Genomic DNA, 26674 nt, shown 5'->3' with positions numbered 1-26674 from the left:
AAAAATAGCATTCCATAGCAATCGTTATCGCGGTCACTGACACTATCTCTCTGTGACAATTAGCCATATCATTCAGGATTTAAAAATTAGGGAATTTTCAGAAGAGAAATTAGCTTTGGTCATACATGAAAACTGGTCTAATGTAGAGGCACTTCCTATTCAAGAGACATTTTTCCACTATTCAGAAAAATTCAACAGGGTTGCCGATTATTATCAAACAAGTATCACCCAAGAGGAAAGGAATGAAGGCCCAATCGTCAAATAATTGCATTTTCTGTTATCTTAGCATTGATAATTTGCATTCTCAGAAAAACATTATAGATAATAAGAAGAAATTAAAAAATTCAATCTACAAAGGTATTAAATATGCTACATCAATGGATGAGTTAAAGAAGAAAACACACTTTGTTCCTTTGACCATTTATTCACTACAAAATTTGTGTGACATCTTTAACATTTCTGACATGGAGTCAAATGAAACAAGTTGATAAAATTCTCACACTCATCATCAGACAATGTAAATACAACATCCATAACATTACAAATGCATATCAGTTAACCACACAAAATAACTTTTAAGGCATGTCAAGGTAACCAGTCTTTTCTGGAAGGACATAATTAGATAAATTGTTGATGGAAATTTTGCTTCGAGGGATGGGCCTTATCCTTGAACACTTTTCAAATCCCTTTCGAGTTCACAATATGACAATACCAGGCATTATGGACATCATTCCACAAAAATTTGTATAAGTTTCCAACTCACTACGATCAATGAAAAAGTGAGTAACAACAGTAACTTAATAATGAAAATATCTACCGTAAAAATATACTGATGAAAGGAAGCAACCTCATCCCAACTGTAAGGACACCTCATAATCCCAGTCAACTATATCAGCAACATAAAAAAATTTACAGGTGAGGACATAAGGTGTTACAAAATTACACTAGTATAGACGGAGAGATATTTTTCCAACAGAAACAATAATTATGACAAATCCAATAAAATGTAGATCTAAAAAATTAAAGATTGTTCAACAATACATTTTGAAGATACATCACACTCATTCCAAGAGCATAAAGGAAATATACTTACATTATTAGAAGGAAATTAAAGGGTGTACATGAAAAAAATTGGTGTATGCCCATAACACAGGAGATACGAGCAGGAAAATAGAACTGTCACACTGCAGTGATACAAGAAAAAAATATAAATGATTAAAATGACCTACACACACTTTCAAGTAACATCCCAAATCCGCAACCTGAGCTTCTGATGCAAAGTTCCACCAGCAAAATTATGCCAATATACCGACCAATACCCTCCATATTTAAAAAAACCTATTACCTAAGACCTTTCCAAAATTCTCAGTAAATATCGCAAGAAATTAAAGTTTATCCTTCTCAAGTATTAGATATTAGGCACTAGGGGTGGATTCATGTAGTTGTTTTGGGGGTCTTTGATTCAGTTGAATATTTTCCATGTCTCCTAGAAGGTTTGCAATAACACAATGAAATGACGTACCTGCTTAGACAAGTAGCTTTAAGATATTCTCTATTTATATTTTAACATTGTTGGTAGAGCTGGTAAAATAAAAACTTGCATTGAAGAGCCACCTAAATGTATACCATCTTTTAGATATTACCAAAAAGCATGGGGGAGGAAGCCCATTCCCCTTTAACACACCCCTGTCAGGCACTATAGGGTACGCATGTCAACACATTTATTAGCTCTGCTCGACATTAGGATGGAGCTCTAACCAGGTAACTCAAAGGAAAATTATTTTTGAGATTCAGATACATATTTACTAAAATGTACGGTCAGAATTAATTACAATTAATTCATGTCAACCTCTTGGGGTGATGAGAATAAGGATTAATGAGAACTATAAAATGGGGGTCATAGGAATGGGCATACACACAATAATACTAAGGTATGATGATATATACACTTAACAACTTATGGCAACTCTTAGTGAACCACATAAATCCAGAAAACAGTTCACCATAAAAAGCATGCCATATTTATGTCAGATAGGAGACACCATACATACTGAGAATTTATGCTTATGTGCTTTCCAAAGCGAATATTTTAGAGCAAAGAGAACACATATTCCAATAATACATTAATTGGTGAAGAAAATGACAAAAATTTAAAATTTCTCACGGTGGTTTCAAAGATACTTGAATAGAGTAAATTTTATTTCTTGATTCTAAACAAATCAGTCACATGCACCAATACATTAGTCAAGAGCTACAGGTTTATGAAGCCAATTCAAAATCGTATACAGAACAGACATCCTAAAGAAATCAATTGCTACAAGACTAAAACATAGCAACAAGTGAAGGAACAAGATGTTACATAAAAATGTATATTAACAGCATAGAAATGCACTTTTAACATACCTTTCAAATTTTATTGGACATTAAGTCATAAATCAGGACACTATTATCTGCTCCGAGGAACAAAATACACATCTCTTTAACTGGCAACGATTACAGAGTGTATAAAAATACTGTACTTCAAAGAATTACACAATTGAACATATTAGTAAATGGTAGGACATTCAGACTTCTTAGTGATGTACTTATATTGTTAACCACAAAAAATATTTTAACGATACCATAGCACACTTTTTGGTATAAAAACATCCATATTTATAGAAATACCACAGAAACATTTACAACAGTAATTTTATTTGAGCAAGAACCTCTTTCAATACTCTTGAACAGATATTAACACCATTGACTGAGAAATTAACAACAAGCTATCTTAGATGTAAAATACTATCATAAACACCACATGTAAGTATAGCAAAGAAAAAAGCATAAATTAATAACAATTCATGTGTTTGGTGTTCATGCAAAACAGACGGATAAATTTTCAGAAATTTCAACAAACTATACTGGCTATCAGGAAGCCTAACTCCAATAATTAGCAACCGGTGTATCCATCATCAGTAGCCAACAGAAATCCATTACATGGATAAGTGATTCATGACATACACTAAGTACAATATGAAAAATTTTTGTTTCATCAAGTGAATTTACCAAATAATTCACTAATGAAGTTGAAGAATTCAGTTGCTCCAGAACCAATTTAAAAGCTATAAAGGCAACCCTATCTCCAGAAGCAAATCATCTTCAACCACGAAGCGCATAGGGAATTTTATAGCATATCAAAATAAATTTCATTGAAAACAAAGCATTAAGTTTTCATTCCAGAGAGGCTCTTAGTAGACATGCTAACCTTTTATAACGTGTTCAAATACAAATGAAAGACCAAGTGATATTGAGGACAGTAGTATCAGCCATTCTTTGAATATTGATGTATACTGACAGAGCAAATTCTCTGTAATGACAATTCATATAATAATAATAATTACTAATAATTCAAAGGGATGGCAGAAATTTAAATATCATAAGGAACTACTCAACATTAATGCCGATTACCTTGCGTTTCGAGTAATAAAGGAAACATGCAGATGGTAGTGGTGAAGCTGAAGGGTGATCGAGGCATCGGAGAATACCCAAAAAATCTATGGTACAAAATTTTATAAGAGCCATGAGGTTGCTCATCCATTTTACATTTCAAGAAAGCAGGGGAAAACAACATTTAGCCTAAATTCAATGCAGAGAATTTGTTGAAGTATTTTATAGGCTTTTGGGAGTCTGTTTATAGACTGAAGAATGATCGCAGCCATCCAGTGCTGCATGCACACGTCACATCAGACTCTATGTAATTCTTTGGGATTCTCAACATGATTTTTCTCACACTAGCAACCTCGTCTCTAACAAACTTCTGAGAGTTAGACAATGACTCAGAGAGGGTCAGAAGAGTAGATGAAAACTGGAGGGGGATCAAGACTTACTAACAAATTGCTAATGCTGAACTGATTGAAGAGTAATAAGCACGTCATTATAACTATACACTTATCATTTGATTCACCTCCTAATCAAAGTACACTGATTTCATTCAACTACTTTAATTTAACTTTGATATTGAAGTCCCAAGAAGATAAAAGGTACAAATGGGCCACCAAGCCCATTTCCACAAATTTAGCTTCACCACTGGCAGACAGTAATTTCCAGAACCAGGAGTAATGAATAAATAAAGGCAATGAGAAAAAATTAATTATTTACATAAAGAACGAAATGCACCATAAAAAACCATTCGGCTTAGCCAGGATTCAAACCTGGATCTCCCAATTGGCTGTCAGGTATCCTACCGCTCACTGGTCAAGCCAAGAGTTACATGCAGTACTTCGGCAAATTAGTAATGATTGATTCTAAAAATAAGAAAATAGATATTTGAAATTTCACTACACAGGATATATGTAAACTAATTCATAATTCAGAAAGATAAAGAAAAGATCTGAGATTTTTCTATTTAAGAAGGGGCAGGTACCCTTGTCCCAAGGCTAGATAAGCCACATGGAATGAAACTAGATTAAAGATCGCCAGAGCAAATAATGCCAATATTCTTTCAAAAATACAAAAAAATGGAAATATCTTAGTGAAATGAGACATTATATTTCCAGAGAACTTAAGGGCATTTAATTGTAACATACCATGGTCACAGGGACGTGAATGCTAGCCCAAATTTACTTTTCTGAGAAAACAGAAATTTGCTATTAACATTTCCAACTTGATATTTTCTGCCACAAGTCAAATGTAACACCTTTGTATTGGTTGGATAGAGCTCACTACCAAAATTAAGAAATTTTTCCACTTACAAAAAATAAAAGCCATTGAAAACTAACTGCCTTGCCATCAGACGAAGTATTCTGTAGATAATACCCCACATGCAGCACTAAATTGAATGAAGTTAGTATAAACAACTTATATTCCATAGCATCTTTTACCCTCCTCAATACTTAGCTAATTTTCAATGCATAGTTTCCAATGATTTTTAAAAAGCTACACTAAATTGCAATCAATATTCAAAGAAAGAATAACAGCTTTGTCATAATTTGCTCAAAACAGGCATTAAATGCCAACAAAAATCATTGAAATACATCTATTAATTCAATGTTACACCAGATGCCTGTCTTGAATAGGTTGCCAAGAACCAAAATTCATAATTAATATTAGCACCAAACCTACTAAATGTCACTTGATCTATCAATATTTTGTGTGATATTGGTTAAAAAATTTAGTTGAAATCTAAAAAGAATTTTATCACAAGAAAATCATTACTCACAGTCTATTGTCCAAAATTGAACTTCATACAAAAAATATGCACTTATTGTTAGAGCTTTGAGCAATAGGCACTTGCAGAGCACATCAGAACTTATAACTATATACTTCATCCATCAATGCTTTTACTCTGACCATGAAATTATTTAAAAGAAAAGAACCGGTTTAGCTTCATTTGATACTGGTAGCACTAACAATTAGCATCATCTTTCATGTTTTATTCCAGCATGTTTCCATAAATCCACAGAACAGCAAGCACACCATCGGCTCTCATAGAAAACACAGCCAACAAAGCAGTATATGTAAAATTGAAATTTCATGATTTGCAAGAACAAATTATTAATGCTGTTTCAATAAAATGATTGAAGGCATAGCAGAATGCACAATAACTAAAAGCTTCTCACAAAAATAATAAAATGACACAGAAGAAAATCAATTGCAGAGGCTGACTCTAATTGTTATGGGAAAAAGATATTGATCAACCTGTAAAATATAGTTCAGACATATATTATGGAGAATTCAAAACATTTCCAAAATATTCAGTTAATAAAATCAGTCCTCACAGAGCTCTAATGACATCAGTTTTTAATCTCATTAAAGAGACCAGCACGTATGTACAGATGAGAAATATCATCACAGCTCCATTACTAAGCCACAAACAACAATTTTCGTGGTCCTTTATCACTTAAGTGTGCCATGAAAGACATGAGGTTATCTTTCATTCAAATGTTTAAACTGAATGAAAACATTACGTCTTTTATGACTAAAACAGCAAAGTGCAGCAGCAATTATGTAGTTTTGATTTTGAATTCATGTAAGCACTCAAAAGCTAACAAATGAAATGATTTACTCACAAAGGAAAATAAAACAACTCTCCGAAGTAATAACGTTAAATATAAACTACTATCTTGATTCAATAACTGATCTCATTAAATCTGGGACTCTCCAATACACTTCTAACAATAAAGAAGACAATAAGATTCAAATAAATACAATGGCTAAGAGAACTAATCACATCTAATAGAACCTTCATGATATCTTGTCACCAAAACTATTGACAAAAATAATTTTTTTCAGGCTTTAGGCCTTCAAAACTATACTTAACAGATACATACTTTGCAAAGGTATACGAAAAAGAAACGCCACCTCACAGCCAAGCATGTCCTACTTAACCTGCTGGAGAAATTTTATTGTACTCCAAGCTATTTCACATATTAAAATAAAATGAGATGTATTGAACGTCATGAACATTCATATACTGATATAACAACACATTGATAAAATCTATTTTCACACAACAACTTTTTCATGGAGGAATTGCACCACTCTTATGGAATATATTGCCAGCTTCTTGCATACTCCAGGGGTTAAATGTACCAAAAATACCTAGTTTTCCTCGCACTTAACAAGTTACCAACATCTCGAAGATATTCAATATCATCTTATAGGATATACTGCAGTCTCCATAGCATCCAAAAATCTCAGAGTTAAAATAACTACATTAAATAAGAGGACTCCTTAAAGTTTTGGTAATACGCAATACACCAAAATAAACAGGCAAATTCCAGCATGTAAGTAACTGCTAAAACAGGAGTGGATTTACCCATTACTGCACAACTGAGGGTTCAGTACTTCCCTTTCTTCGTCTCTTGTTAAGGAGAGCATTATTAGAATTATCTAAGTTTTTTATATGCACTTGGTCATAATCCACACGCATAGTGGCTAAAGAACGAGTCATTTCCTCCTGAACTTCAGGCCATATATCTTCCCCTTCTCGGAGCATTCTTCCAGTATGCAGTGGTGTAAGAGGAACTTCAGTGTACAGCTGAAATAGTAATATATCATATTATATAAACAGTCAAAGGAATCTTATTAAGCCAGAGACAACAACAATTTCTAAAATACTAACAGCAATCCATTTGTTTCGCATCACCATCTCAATGGTAAGGCGATCTGATGGCTCAATGCAAAGCATTCCCTTGATTAAATCTTTGGCGTCCTGAGAGACATTTTTCCATTCAGGATTTGGGAAGTCATACTGCCCGGTTCTAATTCTCTTCTTCATACCAGGAGAGATGGCCAACCCATGGTTGCTGTAAAATGGGGGAAATCCACATAGCCTAAAATAAAGCAAAATGGTTAATGTAAACATAAGGTGAGTCCTAGGTTCAACAGGTGATAAAGAGCAAAGCCAGCAATAAAATTTACTCACAGAATATACATTATAACCCCCAATGACCATATATCACAGCTTTTGTCGTATTTTTCAGGCCCCAAGACTTCTGGAGCTGTAAAGAAAAGAAAATCAAACAATGAGACTTCATGCCTTCAATTCCTCTACTATCAATATTCTTCCATTAAATGCCTAACAAGCAAAAGAGGAGGCCCAATATTATTTGTGCCGTTCATCCGAAGACTAATTTCTATAATCCATTCCAAGGTCAGTTTCTATGGATGAACCGTAAAAGAACCGAGGAAGCGTTTTCCCTGACATGATGGTGGGTGAGAGCATTCTTTCTCTGTGGAAAAACATCAGATTACATCGTATTTAGATATCCCGGAGCCCATTCGCAACATGCAAACGGATATAATCGATGTCGATTCAAAGATCTGTTACCATTTATATGTTAAAAGAGAGTGGCAATCAGAGTTTCGACGACTGTATCACAATCCATGACTCTAAATAAATCACTCACACTGGAAAAAACACTGCATAATTATGGTAAAAATGATGAGCACGGAAAAATACGAAAATCCAACAGGAATTCCTAGGTGGTTGACTTCGACATTGTAACTCTGACGAAATTGCCGAACTCCATAGGCAGTGACAATTTTTCATATTAGCTAAAGATCTGTTGAAGATGAAATCATTTCACTGTGCAGAATTAGCTCATTTTTACTCAAGGATCAACCATGTTTTATTAATAACTAAATAAATATGAATAACAAGAAACAAGGTGATCAGCACGCTGAATAAGCAACTTCTCCTGGCTCCATTCGAACCTGCATGAGGCCGTGGATATATGACAACAAATCTGGTGTTAACATCGATTTTAATCACCTTTGACTAGTATGCACACTTGAAATAAGATACTCCTATTTTGGATGATCTCGGAATCCAGTATGTGCAAAATGTGAGGTTTTTTAACGGCTCATTTGGCCCTCATTCACTGAGGCAACACAATACATTAAGTTGGCAAAAATCCGGACAGCCTTCCACTAAATAGATATTCCGTAGTGAGCATAGAATTACAGATTAAGGATCTTCTACTGTCTCTTTTTTCACTAGTCATAATGATGCAATGTTGAGGATTTTTTGGGGAATCATACATATTATATAATTTTAGACTTGCTATAGTCAACAACATGTCACTTTTGTACATGGAATAAGTTTTTTAAACTCATCAAAGCCACTGAAAAATAAGTAAAAATGGAATCAAATTCATAGTAATATTCTGCGTGGAAATGCTTTTGTCAATGTATATTATAATTTTCTCATAATATAATCCACTCATTGCTTTATTTTACTTCCCCATTGATTTAGCTCTCTCTTGAAAATTGTTATGAAACTGTCTTATTGGGATAAGAACATTTAATCAATGAATATTTTTGCCGCATATGGCACTAGTGACAAGGGGGTGGGGTTTGGAATACTCCCCACACCCAAATATGAAAACTCAATTACTTTGATTCTTCATCAAAGAAAAGAAATTGTTGAAAGTTCATATATTTACATAAGATTTCTTTGAAAAATAAAGTTGTTTCCATCATAAAAAGTGTTAAAATCAGTTTAAAACCCTCTATTTTTTAAACTTTTTTGTATTTTCCCCCACACCCTATTTTTGGACCCCCCAAAGGACATTCCTGGCTACTCCACTGTGTGGCACCTTTTAGTGGCTTAAAAATATATTATTTATTAATATAAAGCCATTCCAATCATTTAAGACCCTAAAACCTGAATAAAATGGCTGGTCTTCATTTAGTGTTTTTCCGCATTTCGTGTTTTAAATTTTGTCCCCCCTGAGAAACATTAAATCAGGATTCCACTGTACCTATATTCAACCATTGGGCCTAAAGATCTTCAATCCTACCCTGGCTAGTTTCCTCTTTCATTTAGGAAGTGGACCTCCCAAATTCTCATGCTCGTCGATGTAAGCTCAATGGAAGCCCACAATTTTAGAGTAAATAAGCCTTTTTAAAGTCATAAGAATCAACTTTACATCCAATAAAAATACAGAATCTTATAATCCAGAAGCATCCATTGAACACTAATATTACGCCTTCAACATGAAAAATTATGTACAGATTGGTCGACCGGCTAGACATTTATACTGAATAAGACAAAAAACAACATGTTGATTTTGATGAAAGGTAAGTTTGTCCTTATGCATGATTACATATGCTATGACAACACCAATTTTACAACCATTAGGCAGACTAGGACCAGGTTTAGGCCCAATGTGGAAATAAATTTCATGTTTCTTCAAATACAAGACACATCTGACTTTAAGGTAAGCTGTCTTATCTGTAATTATCCATCACAAGGTTGGAAGAAACCATTCAAATAATATTAGATGGCATTGTATTACTTGCTTGGAAAATACAAATACCATAAATGTCATTGAGCAACAAAAATCAATCCTCTAAAAAGTGATAACATTTGAACAGAAAGAATTACCTTTGCAGTCTAGAAAATCCACAGATGAAATTCAAAGGAAATTCCTATCAAGATAATGACCAAACAGTTTTTCCCTCGATTTATTTTTCTTTTCAAACAATTTTTCAAAAATCTAATCAGCCATTTCTTTGAATGTGAGATGTTTTTCAGCTAAATGGCCTGGTTATTCACAGTTGGTTTTAAAAATGCTGCATCATCTTAAAACTTTGAATGTAAAAAAAGCTGCCCTGCTTAAATCATAACACAATATTACAAGTTAACGTCACCAAAAAACTTTCTCTGAAAAATTCAGCAAGTAAAAATATTACTTACAGTCACTAATAGAATAAAAGAGAAAACAAGTATCGACTCAGATATCAAGTTAGGATTTTGCATAGTTTTCTTTTCAGCTGTTTCAGCACAACTTTCATTCTTTAGATAAGATAAAAATCAATCATATACATAAACAAAGATATAATCCTTTAACACCATTAAGGCAGTTGGTCCCAACATCAACCTAGATTTGTATGCCACATTCATGATATGGTATTTGGAGGAGGCGACCAACAGCTAAGGTCATTTGTGCCATGAGGGAAGGGTATGGAGGGATGGATGGAGAGAAACCTGTCGTCTGCAATAGCCTACTCTCATCGAAAGCCACCAAGGGGACCACAGCTTAATGTCCTATCCAACAGATGGAGTGCTGCACTTGAAAAGCCTTCCACAAAGCACTCGAGCAGGGATTGGGCAGCCTCTGAAAAATTTCTACCACCACCAGGATTTGAACCTGGACCACCCGGTGGGGAAGCCAGCACTCTAGCCATCAGACCAACCCGATCCCTGCCAGATTCATTGGCTTCAACAAAGGTTCTTTATTTTTATCATGATACTCATTGTACGTCTTGAAAATATTTTAATCTTAACCTGATCTCATTGTTAACTTTTATGCCCATATATGTAGTTTTGGTAACTTTTCCAAGACTTTTGTCTAAGCCTATGAGTGGGGATGTCTAGTAAGTGTTTTTTCCTTGTGTTATAGTGATGATGAGTTTGGTTGCTGTAGAACATTTCCAGATTAGTATTAACATACCACAACAATTCATGTGTGTACAATATTCTAAGATTTTTAAATCGAGGTCAACAAGGTTCATGTGTTATCTGGTGCATGTATGTTTTTCTGTAGCTAGAAAATATTTTTCCAGCCACTTGAACTTCCCTATAACATTATTCCATATTTCATGATGGGATATAAATAACCATTGTGCATGGCAAGTTTTGTTTGCAATCTGATTACAGTACACTCCCGATTATCCAGGCTAATGATTGGGAGAGACAGCACGAATATGTAATCAGAAAACACAGACAACCCAAACTTTCACTTAAATGTCTTGTAATGCTCATAATTTATGTAAAAAAAACAATATATTATTATTTATGCAGTTATTCTGCTCTTTAAGAGTGCTTCCCGGACTCAATGAGAGCTTTCTTCACCAGTTCGCGATCTTTTTGGCGGTGATAAAATGGGTTTACTCGTTTCATTAATGCTCCATGTGAGGCCTGGTATCGAAAATCACTGCTTGTTGTCAGAAACTACAGTGTGAGACCCCACGCCACGTAGTCGCGTCTCGCACACGTTTCCCGGGTTTCAACTGCTGCCGGATGTATATCTGTGATCACGGAACGCAGTCGTGCACTTCAAGGCTTGGAAAACAGGAACATGGTGCTCCAGTGAATGCAGCTGGAACGCGATCACTTCTGTTTTACGAAGGGGATTCTTAGGGAAATAATAAGCCTGGTGTATTCTTGCATTAATGCATTAATTCCGATTATTTTGCATCTGATTTTATTTTTTTATAAAGATCGCGGAAAAAATTGAGCAAGAGTGAAAATCATGCATGGATAATCCGCAGCCCGGATAATCGGGAGTCTGCTGTACAGTGCAACCTCGATAAAACGACACCCCACGGTGCATCAATAAACACTCGCTTTAACGAATTGTCGCTTTACCGGAGGTGGAACAAATAATAGCCAAATAACCTGTTGTGAACAGTTAAACAGGAATAGGAGTGGTGCGGCGACAGATAAATTTATATTTATTTTCTATTAAATTTATTTTCTCGCTTAGACGTGTTTGGTGTTTTATGGCCATGTTGTCTGCCATCAAATGCTTTCTATTCACGCAACTCACGGACGTGCGGGTATGCTGCCGACTACTTTCTGCCGCCCGAGGAACAAAAGAAGATAAAGCATTCGCGAATGTTAATGCCACAATATTTTCACCAAAATGAACTACTTATTTATCGAACGACAGTTTACTACGTGAATTTGAGACTGAGCACTCCATGTTAACTTCATTTCTAACAGATCGCCAGAAATTACAGAGATTAGGGACTCTTGGTGAAGGTATTCCGGCGATGGAAACCCTCGCTATGGCGAGAGCCAACACCAAAAGGGCTTAGTTAAAACGAATAGGGATGAGTCGATTCCAAATGTCGATTCTCGATTCCACCGATTCTCGGGAACGGAACCGGAATCGAGAATCGATCGCCTAAAGTCGATTCAGATTCCATCGATTCCAGGAAGATGAATGTTTTGAGCATAGACTATAAGTTTGGGGCATAAAGGCTGCCATACACCTTAGCGGCCGCGGTGTCAGCCTTCCCCGCGCGGAGGATACGCCCAGCACGCGGGTGCTGCGACGAACATGCCTAAGAGGCCTCGGAAACATGAAAATGTCGGCAAGAGTGGCATTATGAATCACATTCGAAGATTCATTTGGACCACCAATTTTAAAGTATAATAGATCGAAATATTTTTTTTAAATTTTGAATGGTATTGGAAGTCTGACGATAATAAAAACGGGCAGAGAGCGAGTTCTCCTGTGAAAAAAGTTTCTTATAAATACGCGCTGAGAGAGGGTTTTTTATATTTGTAACTTTTTTTAGACTAACACGCGTCTGCGTCAATAATAAAAAATTTAGACACATTTGCGTTTGTATAGCCCAGTTTCATCAATGCAACCCTTGAGAAAGTTGATACTTGCTTGGCATAAGCCGCCGCGGCCTCCGGGCGGACTCGACAGGTTGCCCTCGGCCGCCACCGCGCACCCGCCAGGCTGCTCTGGTATGTATGGACGCAATGAACGCTACATTATTGTTTAGCCACCGCGGCTACTGTTAATTTTAGGGATGGTCGGATCAGATACCTCGGACCCAAATATCCGCGGATATTGCCCTTCATCGGATACATCGGATCCAAAGTCGCGGAAGACATCGGATCTGGATCCGAAATTTTAAATAATAGCTTCAGTGAATGCAACACCCCATCAGGGTGGATAGAGTTCCGATTCCCTCTTCGAATGCGCCGTCGCATGCGATTCTTGTCCTACTAATGAACCGTTTTGTATGAAAGCTCTCGCAGAGGTTACCAGTAGAATTTCAGCCGTGGCCAGGATTTTCAGCCAGAAAATAAAAAAGGGAAAATACGACTGGCACATAGTGCGACTCTTCCCAAGAGATTGAACAATCATTGGGGGACTCTCAGCGCCGTAGGATAATAAGGTAATAACCACGTCGAAAGTAACTACGTCGCGGATTTCAGAAAACCACCTTTGGTCGTCCATCAGCCCGTGCCTCTATTGTTGTTTTTTCGTATCCTAAATGAAACGGATCATAAATCATTGTCTTCTAAGGCAAATATCAAATCACACGAAAACAATTGAAGCGTGTTTCATCCCTACCTCGTCGCACCAACTGACCTTTTTTGGCCTACCTGCTTCAATTCTCCGTTTCTAGACGAAAAATGCTAGGAGAGTGACTTCTGGGCCCGAAGATATCTTGATAGCTTCGACAATAAGATGACATGCACGAGATTTAGAAAAGAATTAGACCAAAGGAGACGCATTCCTGACGATATTTCTGTTTATTTTTCAGCTCTAATTGAATGCCGCTCAGTTTTCTATCTACAATTCTACAATTAGACTTTACTGATATGCAACATTGCAAAAAACAGCACATTTTTCAAAGAAACAAGCGCAACATTAACCCCTCAAACAATTAGAGACGGATTGGAAACGCCTACTACATATATCACGCAGTGCGCCCGGCTTCGCTTTGAAGGCAACGACGTCACTGAAGCAAAATCTGACTCCGAACCGAACCGTGTGTGTGCACTGTGGTGTAAATTATCGTGAAGATGTGCTAAATCCACCTCACCATACTGAAGCATTTTCGGGTGAAATACAAGTCCGTATGCGATGAGAAAGTAAAATTCGGGGGAAACGTGCGTGAGGAAAATTTGAATTCAGTCGATGGCAGAGGGGTAGCCAGGAATTTTGTTAAGGGGGGGTCAAAAACCAGGGGGGAAAATTTTTAAACAACAGGGTACAAAGGAGAGGGTTTCAAACTAATTTTAACACCCTTCATAAAAGAAAAAAAATCATTTTGCAAAGATACATTTTTCTTTAATTTTTCATTTTTGTAAATTTATGATTTTTAAATATTTTGTTTCCTTTTATGAAGGAAAGCAATTGTGTTTTTATATTTTGGGGGGTCCTCTTGCTACGCCACTGGTCAGTGGTTCATCCTAAGATTTTTCCTATTTTCATTTCCAAACCCAAGCGTAACAGTTTAGGTCCTGAGCGTGTAAAGACGTTTTTAAAAAACAACTTGAAAGCCTATAAAAATGATTTTTGATTCATAAAACACTAATATGTGTACGAAAATCTAAAAAGCATTCTATTAATTGTATGTACCCAGAATAAACTTGAATAATGACTTTGTTTAGTGGCAGGAATTTGAAAATGCATTTGGAATCGAAAATATCCGATTCGAAAGATCAGGCTCCAAAAATCCTGGATCCGTTCATCCCTAGTTATTTTATTCCATTCAATTATTAAATTTTAACTATAGCAGTGCTACATATAAATCAAAATACCACCTGTTAGAAGGAATTAGAATCGATGGAATCGGAATCGAGAATCGGGAATCGATTTGAAGGAATCGGGATTGGAATAGGAATCGAAAAAAAGTGGAATCGACTCATCCCTAAAAACGAATATTTTAACATGCTTATAATAGGGCCAATTGACGGTGCATTGCCTACCTCTCGTAATAGCGGGGGTCTCGCTATAGCCCGTACTCGCTTTAACGAGGTTCCACTGTACATCATTAATGCTTGAAATGACAAAACAAGCTTTAGTAAGCAGTATTGAAACATTTTTCAGGTAATGTTTCCACTGCTCTCATCTAGTCACCCCAGATGTATACCACACATGCTAATATTTTTCAGGCTGGAATTGCAAAATACTGCAATACGATTATTATCAATTGAATGGTCATTTCTAATGCGAATTCCCTATTTCTATGCGAATCTGAGATGATTGGTTAGGTTAGATTTTGATTTTCTTTTTTGGCCGTATGCTGTAAATCATTCCCACATCACTGTACTCTATTAGCTCTACATGCATTCTCCTCAAGAGTTAAGATTAACAAAATAGCTTTTAATTGAATTGGTATTTTGTATAGGCTCAGTGATTTTAATTCCATTAAAAAAAATCTTTTTGGTTGTTTTTTCAGTGGGATGCCCAATTCCTTTTTTACCACATGCACAGCATGACTTGGTGTCATACTAGTGGTCCAGAGCAAACTCCCCATGATAAAGTTTTTATGTTGGCACCAATACTTTGCCCCATAAACACACATCCACTATTTACATGAGCAAAGATAATTAAGTGTGGCTTCACCATCTCGGCAGTATTTTCTTCCCTATTTCTATGCTAACTGGTTTTCATTACATGCCCATCTTACAATGAGCGGAAAAGGTTAGGATAACATCAACCACTAATTACTTGATTAAAGCTGCATTATAGATCTAATAAGGAGACACCATTAGCGGCAGCCTTGGAGAAGTTCAGTTTGGTGTGTACTATACATTTATAGCAAAACGCTAGAATTAAACTATTTTTGAGGAAGGCCTAAGGTAGTGAGATGGATGAAAAAAAATTCGAAATGAAGAGAAATTATGCAAGAAAAGAGGCTTCACAGAGCAATGCCGTACAAAACCACTTTACATGAACATTTAAATTATGCAGATGAACGAAAAGCAACAGTGACAAAGCAACAGCAAACAAATTTGTGGGTGTATTTGATGGAAAAGTCTCTGAAGAAGCTGAAGTCATAAAACAACATCCAGCATAAAAGATCACATGCTTTCTGAGAGAATAATGTTAATAATATCTTTTTGGTTTAGCATGAGGTAATGCTACTGAAGGCTGGCACTTCAACAAGTTACTCCATCAACATCATCCCTGATATCCACATTCCTCCATCTCCATCCATTGATTCAATCTAGACAAGCATCATCCCTGATGATGATGACGGAGTACTTGACTTATCATCAGGTTTACCTAGCACCAAACCCAAGGAGATTTTTGTAACTTCCAGCATAATGGCAATGCTATGGTAAGTAGACACAGTAAGAGAAGCGGAAGGTAGGTAAATGAGGGAGGAGGGGAGTGTGGAAGTAAGGACAAGGTGGATGAGTACAAGGCAAACCCTAAATTGGGAGTAGAATGGATAAGAGCCAGCCCGAGCCAGGCTTTCCTGCATTATCTAGCATTTACAAAAAACCATCCCCCATTCCTCCGTAAAAATCATAAAAATTTTAGAGTAGGTTGCAGGTAAACACCAAAACTGTCCGCAACTTGTTTGCCTGAGCATTCTTCTCACACTATTCCAAAGTTCTGAGTCAACTTCAATTTGAGCCTTTATCATTATCTATGAGTGATCGGAAATGAATGGTCAAAAAAATGGAATCAGCGTGCCTCAAACAGAAAATTTGAGCTAAGTAGCTTATTTAGGCTCCCTAAGATATTCGAGCAGATAAGAAAAAACTGAGGCTTTCCATTAAACTACTCTCGTTATACAGTGTTTCACTTCATTGTTCTATGGACAAAGCATCCATAGGAGATATATTCATAACTTCATAGTTAAAGTGATTATAATTAGCATTTTATCAAATCACTGGAGCAGAAATTAGTGAAACTGAAGGGGCTGACAACTTAGTTAGGTACTCATGAACCAATTTTTCTGAGCCCTAGGTAGACACAACTGCAATAATGCCACAGCATTGATTAAATCACCTCTTGCCAGACAGACACAAGGTAATTTAAAAGCATTACGAGAATGCACTAATATTTGAATCAACAGAGAAAAAGCACAGGAAGCGGAGTTCAGCTGCCAAAAATCATGTAACAAAGGTATAGAAGACTATGACCACACCAAATTTTGAAAAAAAAAAAATTTTAAAATTGGGCAATGAAATGTTTCCATTCATTATCCTCAACCCAATGGGAAAAGATAAGACAAGAGTTGCAGAGATTGGGTAACATTTTCCCTAAGATACTATCCAGAATTTAACTATGGCATCTGAAGACAAGTAGATGATTAAATTTCCCTGTAAGACTAAAATATTTTCATGATATCATAGGCCTTTTTTGAAAATTAAGAATACAAGTGAGCTATCAAGAAGGTTAATGACAGGGACCTTATCATATGAACTTTTACTGGTCAAATGAAATATTCAGCAGCAGAGAAAAATCACACTAATGATAAGTGATCCACTGATAAGTTTAAAGTATTATTGAATTACCTTGGGCTAAATAAAATTTCATCAAAGTAACTCCATGTTTTCACAATACAGATCTAAGAGACTGCAACAATTTATTTACTTTCCTACCTCTAGCGGTTTGCTCCTGCCTATTGTCCCAACACTTTCCAACTACAGTGCTAAGATGGGACCTTAATATTAGGAGCACCAGCCATTTGCATAAAGCAAGGCCCTTAATAAAAGTGGCATCTAGGAATTCCAGTAGTTCATGTTCAGAATGAAGGCCCACAACAGAGCCATGAGAACTCAAAGAATTTGCTGAGGTCTGTCACCACCATGGTATGTAGAAACCTATGACCCAAACCTACATCACTTCAGTTGAAGGGGTTTTGAAATGCTGCCAATTGCAATGAAATGAAAAACTTGATACCAAAAATTGCAAAAACTACAATTTCAACCTTATCCAAATGTTAGATCTGGAGCTTCACCCGTAAAATTGAAGTGAAAATTGTTCCATGGAATCTGACTAAGACTACTTAGGTCATGCAAGATACCCACAGCTTCTATGATTAACTAATACATCTGCTTCAGTGTAAAATGCTGGCCACTGCAATGACTATGATATAGAGGGCAAACCCAGAATGTGGCATTATTATTGAATGAGGGCTGATCAGACATTAAAACATATGTACACATGTAACTACATTGCAACCTCCTAATTGCCTTTCTATTAAAATCACAATTAATATGTATTTAGAAAAATAGCACTCAATCATGAGTTATTATAAGCAGGATGAGACTGCATCCATAAATACCTAACTTCACAAAATAAGGGGTCTTGGATACCTAATGTTAGTTTGAAATTCTATAAAGACATTAACTCAGATTTATTGTATGCATAGTGATAATATCCTCCAACAGACTGATTTCCCAATGATGTTGCTCAAAAGAGAGGCAAGATATTGAACTTACCCACATAATATGGAGTATAACATGGAGTTTGTAATGTGTCTTTGGAGAATGTCTCCTTGGCAAAACCAAAGTCTGTCAGTTTCAATATACCAGCTTGATCTGAAAAGAGAAAGAAAATCAATTTAAGTCTTACTTCACTAAATTTTACTGATGGAGGAATTAACATTCATTTTATCAGTTTCACCTCGGTAAAGAATTTTGAAAAAATGACACCCACAGATTTAACCCCTAATTTTCAATAAAGCACAGAGTGAACATAAAGTTGTGGTTTATATTTTAACACATTAAACATCCTGGCTTCATTTGGCTTTCAAATTGCATTTCTACTGGGTAACTGGGTAATACTTCAGACCTTAAGTCACAGAATGAGATTAAAAGTGATTACAAATCGGTCATCTTATACATGAATGGCAATCAGGTGCTCAGTTCTTAGAATAATTCAAAAGTATTCATCACTTTACAAAGCAAGAAAAAAAATTAATTTCCATTTCATAGAAAATGCACAAATAAAAATATGAAAATTTACGCAACACAGGAACTATTTAATATATTGTAATGTTTTCACACATCAAAAAACTATAAATTGACCCATATAACTCAAGAAATATAGGATATTATGAACATGCAAGAACTTAACAATTGAAAAAAGATAATTTTTAACTGTATCTTCAGAAAATATATTTGTAACTCAGTATTCATAGACGTTATTCACCTGCAGAGGGACTATATCGATTAAATTTACTCCCATAACCTCACTCACAGTAGACAAGCAAAAGGCAATAATCCCCCAAAGAACTAATGCCTACCTTATCAGCATCCACTACCATTAATAAGCACTGTGGATGGTTTAAAAAATGTACCAACTTCCTATAGGTAATAGAACTTTAACCATTGGAAGGAGGTGAGGCCTTAATCTGTAAACTTCTACTATCAACCTCCTGAGATCTTGATCTCTGCAGAAACATGAAATTCACACATCTTAGTACAGCATGAGGTAAGTCCTCTCACTGTGCCAACTGAGGTTTGGGTCATTCCACATCAAATCACCCAGATATTTTCAAAATGACACCCACCGACTCGGATTTTGATGAAATTTTTGTCACTAGCTACTATCACCTATCTAATGACCCATGTAAAATATTTCCTCTCTCACTCTCATAGTTTGCAAGATATGAGGAGTCAAAGTTTGAGGTGTTTGCTCAGAAGTGGCGCTAGTGGGAGTCAAATTCCAGAGTGCAGGGCACAGGGTAAAAATTCATAACTCAGAAACCACATAATATATTTGAATGAAATTTTGACCCCTTGTCTATCCAAGTACATAGCTTCCATAGTAATGTCTTTTATTCCCCTTGCATTGTTATGTTGGCCAAAATGATGTCAACAGTTGTTAATTAACCGATTTTTTTAGCTCAAAAACATTACTTCATATTTTCAGAATTATCACCTAAAGGCAGAGCAGTTAACTCATCCAATTTTTTTTTAAATTGAAGGTTAATATGTGCTCCAATATACTGTGAAATAAAAATGGTGGTGTTTTGACTGCCACTATGAGTATTTCAGGTTTTACTTTTTTTTCTGCCCCTGTGAGAGGGATTTTGGACACGTACTGTAAGATAATAAGTATAAGTGTATCCATACCTTCATGAGGATATATTTGAAATATTGGTCAGTAAATCTAAGACCAAACATGTAGTCTAGTGAATGTGGCTCTTGTTCATACAATTTTTTTTAATAGCAATACTTGGCTTGTGGCAGCTGAGGGTAAAAAAATCCAAATGGCTCAGAAATGTGAAATGATGCTTTTTTCCTGGAATTTACCCATTTTTCAAGTGTTTAGTTTATGGAAAAATTGGTATCAAAATACATTAGACTCTTACTGTGCATTAGAGGATAAATGGAAATACTAATTTAAATAAAATTATTTAAATAATACACTTCAATGTGTTTAAGGCATCTCTGGAGGCTCTCTCGGGCAACTAAATGCTTTACAATACCACCAATTCCATCACATGGGGATATTCCATGGCTTGTAGCAAAGAATGTCCATGATGCCATTAAGGAGAAATCCTGGTAATGCTTGCAAAGATTGAGAAATATTTTGCAGTTCTTGTACCGTCCTGCACAACCATCACTAAAGTAACTCAATTTTTTGACTAAAGTAAAATTTTCCTTAACAAAGCAAAATATTATTCTTTGGGTTTCATAAACAAAAGCTACGTCATGCTCCAAATCATCTGACAAGATGCATAAACTGGAAATAATAAGCTGTTTAGTCAGGTGATCTAGAGTATAAATCACAACAGGGTGTACCGTACAACTATCACTTGTCCAGTGATTCCCTTGTGCCTCATCTTTGATAACATATGAGTAGTTCTCACTGAAGTCAAAGAGAACAGCTGCTTCATGGGGTCCAAGATTTTCTTTCGTTTTCTTAAGGTAGTTTGCCTGTACCTTCGTAATAAATGAATGGGGCACCAGTTTTTCCACTCTTTGAATTTAAATTGATAGGTACTCATCAAATGTCACCGTGAAGTTCACCAGTTGATATCTGTCACTGGAAACCCACTGACTGTATGAAACTTCATCTCCGGGGTCACATTCTACAAACTTTTTCAGCAGTAAGCTTTTCAATTTTTCACGTGAAGGACACTGAGAGCAATGTCGCAGTATACAGTCCCTATTATTTCTAGAGCACACGAAATAACCAATTAGGTCCTGGCTTGTTTCCTCTATATTACAGGCACTAAGCAGTAGGTTGACATTTTAATGAATTGTGCAAAAACACACTGAATGCGTTCCAGGACATCCTGCTACCACAAACCATTTTGGACCTAGGTTACAGAATTTAGAAAAGCCAATTTTAATTCTGGGGAAGTCAAATTTAAAAGTGGAATACAATTCCTTCAAGTTAGCAAGTAATAATCTCTTCTGAACATGTACATTTTTGGAGATACTTATGGAATCTTTCTTTCCAGGCATCATTCTTGAGTATTCATCACTTTCATAGAAAGTCCTAACTAATTGTAATGTTTTATTTTTGCCTTCCCTTTTCTCAATTCAGGTGCAGCTAATTTTCCATTGTCTCTGAAAAGTTCTCTTGCTTGGCGGGCAGTGTACTCACTCACATGAAACTCTTCCATTACTTTCTTCCTGCTCCATAAAGTTGGTACCAATGATAACAGATGTACCTTTCCTTGATGGGTGCTTGATGTGTCAACTTTTTGTCTGATTAACCCGTCAGCGTCCAAAGTTTTTTTTAAATTCACACATATTTCACTTTTAAAAAATATGATACATATGAACTTCACACAAAGAACACAATTCAAACTGACTGAATAATGGAGGAAACCTTCTACTAAGTATGTGCACTGAAAGGTATGCTAAAATTCACATATTAAATACATTGCCGGAGCATTGGCTCAGCACTGCACTGGGTGCCCTATGGCACCCGTGGGCGTTGACGGGTTAAGTCTATGAGCACATCTATATCATGAACTTTCTGAAGTAGTTCTTTTGGCAGTTTTGGGTCATCCTTTTCTGGAGATAATTCTTTATCAAGAAGTCTTTTAACTTTCCTTTTAAAATTACTGCATGCTGACTCTACTTTCCTTTTAGCGTAGGTTGACCTTCTGTGAGATGATATGCCATGAAATTTTAAAGGTGACTCCTCTATATCTTGCAGGGTTCTGTTAAGTAGCTCAGTTGATTTTTCTTGGGATACTGTTGTTTCAAAATTCAAAATACTATCATTGCTGTCACTATCTACTGCTTCAACATCAGAAAGCTCATTTCCAAACCTAGAGTGTTTCTGTACTTCCTCCCTACATGGCTGGCATACTTTCATTCCTGGCACTAATTTCCGAAGAGTTGGGATTTTACAGGCCTTTTCTGCAAATTCAAGACTTACATTTCTCAGTGATTTTGATATTTTCTTCTTGTGGCTCTTAAAAGGATCAAGACAATATATTTGGTAGGTTTCATACTTTTTCAAATAGTATATTCTGTGATGTTCGCAGACATTGGATAGGACTTCCCCAGGTACACCACTTCTGAGAGATAACAGCTGTTTTTCAAGCATACTCATGATCTCAATTTTGTTCAGTTGCACCACTGGTGTGTAGCTTTTTTTGAGGTAATCAGATGCAGTTACTTTTCCAATGCTGCACAGTTCAACAATTTGCTCATTTTGAAGCATAGTGGAGACACTAACCTTTTTTAATGTCGAAGTTCACAATGAGCAGCTTTGCCTAACTCATAGCACACACAATTAATGTACAGGTAAAAATACACTGATCGTACACACAGAATAAACTTGGACACCCATGGAGCATCTTTACACAAGAAGACTTGGCAGAAGACTAAAAGTGGTACCCTAGAATCTATTTTGATTTATCATGCCCTCACTGTGATACATTGTAACACTTTATTCTTCCTAGAGGTTGCACTTAATTCTCTTATTCCTTGGGGAGATGGAATAACACTGAAAAGTGAGGCTGAATAGGTGGGATTATATTACCTTCTCAAGTTTGTCATGTAATACAATCATATGTGAGGCAGGGGAGAAAACAATGTGGCACATAATGTCAGCATTATCTCTCCCAGTGAAATAGAAATTTAATACTCCAGTTGCCATCAAGGAACGTGGATATTGGTGACAACCTGCTGCATATCTATAAGTAATACCATTTGCTCTGCCAGCTCTTCCATCACTAAGGGTTTGGAAGACCATACTTCTTCTGTGAAAGTGAGGCTAACTTCGTACAACTCCAGTTCAGCGGGACTCATTTAATCACTTTTTCACAGATCTTAACAAACTTGTACATTGCATGTGCTTATGATGACCACTGGTTTTTTGGATGAGTGATTTCTAAACACGAGGAAGAACATGATGTGAAAGTGAAATTTATGCACTCATATCGAAAATCCCCATGTGATGGAATTGGTGGTACTGTAAAGCGTTTAGTTTGCCCGAGAGAGCCTCCAGAGATGTTCGGGAGATGCCTTAAACACATTGAAGTATATTATTTAAATTAGTATTTCCATTTATCCTCTAATGCACAGTAAGGGTCTAATGTATTTTGATACCAATTTTTCCATAAACTAAACACTTGAAAAATGGGTAAATTCCAGGAAAAAAGCATCATTTCACATTTCTGAGCCATTTGGATTTTTTTACCCTCAGCTGCCACAAGCCAAGTATTGCTATTAAAAAAAATTGTATGAACAAGAGCCACATTCACTAGACTACATGTTTGGTCTTAGATTTACTGACCAATATTTCAAATATATCCTCATGAAGGTATGGATACACTTATACTTATTATCTTACAGTACGTGTCCAAAATCCCTCTCACAGGGGCAGAAAAAAAAGTAAAACCTGAAATACTCATAGTGGCAGTCAAAACACCACCATTTTTATTTCACAGTATATTGGAGCACATATTAACCTTCAATTTAAAAAAAAATTGGATGAGTTAACTGCTCTGCCTTTAGGTGATAATTCTGAAAATATGAAGTAATGTTTTTGAGCTAAAAAAATCGGTTAATTAACAACTGTTGACATCATTTTGGCCAACATAACAATGCAAGGGGAATAAAAGACATTACTATGGAAGCTATGTACTTGGATAGACAAGGGGTCAAAATTTCATTCAAATATATTATGTGGTTTCTGAGTTATGAATTTTTACCCTGTGCCCTGCACTCTGGAATTTGACTCCCACTAGCGCCACTTCTGAGCAAACACCTCAAACTTTGACTCCTCATATCTTGCAAACTATGAGAGTGAGAGAGGAAATATTTTACATGGGTCATTAGATAGGTGATAGTAGCTAGTGACAAAAATTTCATCAAAATCCGAGTCGGTGGGTGCCATGCCAGGGTGAACTGACATGGAATGACCCGTTTCTGATTCACATTTATGACCTGAAAAATCATACAACTAGGATTTAGCAATATTGGCTGGGAGGTCCTTTATTACCCAATTAGGAACATTATCCCTACCACTCATAGATACAGTACAGATTTTCATCCTATTTTTTAACAACCTTAATGACATTGGCATCTGATTAACCACATATGAACTCGCACACTACTAGAAGAAAAATGAACCCTTTAGCAGCTGGCTAGCCATACATTGGAGACATTGCAAGTGTTGAAGAACTGGCTAACCTGCGCATCACACTGAAGGGAACAATGACACTGAAAGCATACCATTTTTCCTCCACAAATTTAGGATGAAATCTATAATTGTTAGACCAGATAATGATCCATGGAAAATCTCAGCAGAACTGCCCAAGGTGGTTCACCCAAAACAATGCAGTGATACATTTTCAGCATATCTAGCACAGGATTTAAATGAAAATCGCATCGACACATTTGATGCACTATCGGTTAAAATGATGAACTTAAGATGGCATTATTAGAAACAATAGGTGAGACAACATTTAAGAGGAGATTATCTCACATTCAATCATCCCTTCTTCCACTCCTCCAACAACAAATCCCACTCCCTCCCAAACTCTCACTTTATTTCCCCTAAGCCGAGGGCCCCCCTTTCCTGTATTCCAGCTACTCAAATTCATTCTCAGATTTATAATTGATATAACTCATAACTGCCATTATTAATGACAATTACACTCCAAACACAGCTCACTCTCAACATACAGCAACAATGCACATATAGGTCTTGAAAATTTATATGAGAATTCAGTCAAAGCAGTTTTAAAATGCTGCCTCCTCTGGGTTTGAATACATACAGTACATTTTTCGGCAAAATTTAACTACTTTCCATTCCATTAGTGCCAATAATATTATTCTCCTTAGACATACGTTTATCTCGCCGCAGATCAACCATAGCTTTAAGTGTTCCCGATAGTAAGGCCAGCAAAACCGGAATAGCTAATATAAAAACAATAATAAGCAATGCACAGATGAGATTGCCAACGGCCAGTGATCATCCCAGATGGCTAATTTATTCCATATTCAGAATATTACTCGAGTGATCACAGCACACACAAAAACTCATGACGATACACATTATAGAACACAATTTACGAATAAGGTATTGGGTCTAAATTTCGGTGACATTATATACAAAATGTTCCCGAGAGACAATAAATTTCTCCGCTGAACAATACAAAAACATTACTTCGGAATTTGTATGCATATAAATGCAGCAGCATACTCACGCCGAGAGAAGTACCTACACTTATTAAAATCAGTACTTTACTCCTCACCTGGTTTCGTGTAAAGTAGATTTTCCGGCTTCAAGTCTCTGTGGGCTATGTTCATATCGTGAAGATACTTAACAGCCGAACATATTTCTCTCATTATTTGTGCAGCTTCTGCAAAAATGAATTGAGTATTGTTATTAGGAAAGAGGTTCCAAGATTGGTCTCAATTCTTTCTAATTTATAATAACTATTTGCTTCCAACAAAATAGTTAATCTAGTTACCTCTTTCGGTAAAAGCACCATCTTGTCTATCTTGAATCCTCATGAACAATTCGCCACCTTCCATACTACGGGAAAATTGAAAGACCCAGTTAAATAAATGAAAAGTTTTATGCGAACACAATTCAACTTCACAGAGTCGACAAGTTATGCAGGCTTACCATTCCATTACTACTAGCAGACATTTATTCCCACTGTAGTTGTTCTCATAAACATCAATAATATTGACAATATTCCTACAACCACTTGCTTGCCAGTGCAAATCCACTTCACGCCTTGATTTCGCAGAGTCATGCAGCACCTGAAGCGATGATATGGATATTAATGGCAAAATTAAACTACTTCCGTACCTGTCAAGAATCAATCCGGCTCACGTTCAACACAAAACCGAAAACAAACAGAGGTAGCACAGAATGAAACTGAATACAATTGTTTACTACCCACCTTCAGAGCGTATTTCTCCCTTGATGTTTTACTGTAACACTGCACCACTTTTCCACTCACGCCTAAACCCAACACTGTTGTGGATATTTCATAATCATCGGTAATAGGAGTTGTTTTCGGAGTCCTGGCAGCCTTTTTACTCGAATCATTCATGGCGGCTCAAGTTTGAACATTCACTGAAAACTAACAACAGGAAAAACTGCTCACAAAATACTCTTGGATTCCTTATCTCTTGAAAATGTCACTTAATTCAGCTGCCACAACCAATAAATGCTCTGCTAGACGAATAATATGCAAACAAAATTTCCGACAGACGAGTTATCAGTCAACAGCCATTAAGTGA

General features: G+C 36.2%; 1 protein-coding gene across 1 annotated transcript; it reads right to left on the bottom strand.

Moving 5' to 3' along the window:
• Window positions 1-408: 408 nt before the first annotated feature.
• LOC124171899 (MAP kinase-activated protein kinase 2) lies at window positions 409-26674 on the bottom strand. The gene is made up of 8 exons (XM_046551296.1): window positions 26332-26674; window positions 26049-26188; window positions 25891-25955; window positions 25672-25779; window positions 18434-18532; window positions 7409-7484; window positions 7106-7316; window positions 409-7021 (listed from the first exon to the last, which is right to left on the bottom strand). Exons 1-8 carry the CDS (start codon window positions 26482-26484, stop codon window positions 6803-6805), a joined length of 1071 nt encoding a protein of 356 aa, XP_046407252.1. The 5' UTR covers window positions 26485-26674; the 3' UTR covers window positions 409-6802.

This window comes from Ischnura elegans, chromosome X (genome assembly GCF_921293095.1).
Source record: "Ischnura elegans chromosome X, ioIscEleg1.1, whole genome shotgun sequence".
Taxonomy (NCBI): Eukaryota; Metazoa; Arthropoda; class Insecta; order Odonata; family Coenagrionidae; genus Ischnura; species Ischnura elegans.
The sequence above is the reverse complement of the archived record's forward strand: the minus strand, read 5'-3'. Positions and strand labels throughout refer to the sequence as shown.

Bases quoted from the DNA above. Each gene is read 5' to 3' on its own strand.
- LOC124171899 (XM_046551296.1), bottom strand. From the start codon at position 26,484: ATGAATGATTCGAGTAAAAAGGCTGCCAGGACTCCGAAAACAACTCCT. The intron at 18,533-25,671 runs GTGAGGAGTAAA...TTCTCTTTTCAG, and splicing joins TCTACTTTACACGAAACCAG to ATCAAGCTGGTATATTGAAA. The intron at 7,485-18,433 runs GTAAGTTCAATA...TTTTCTTTACAG, and splicing joins TTATACTCCATATTATGTGG to CTCCAGAAGTCTTGGGGCCT.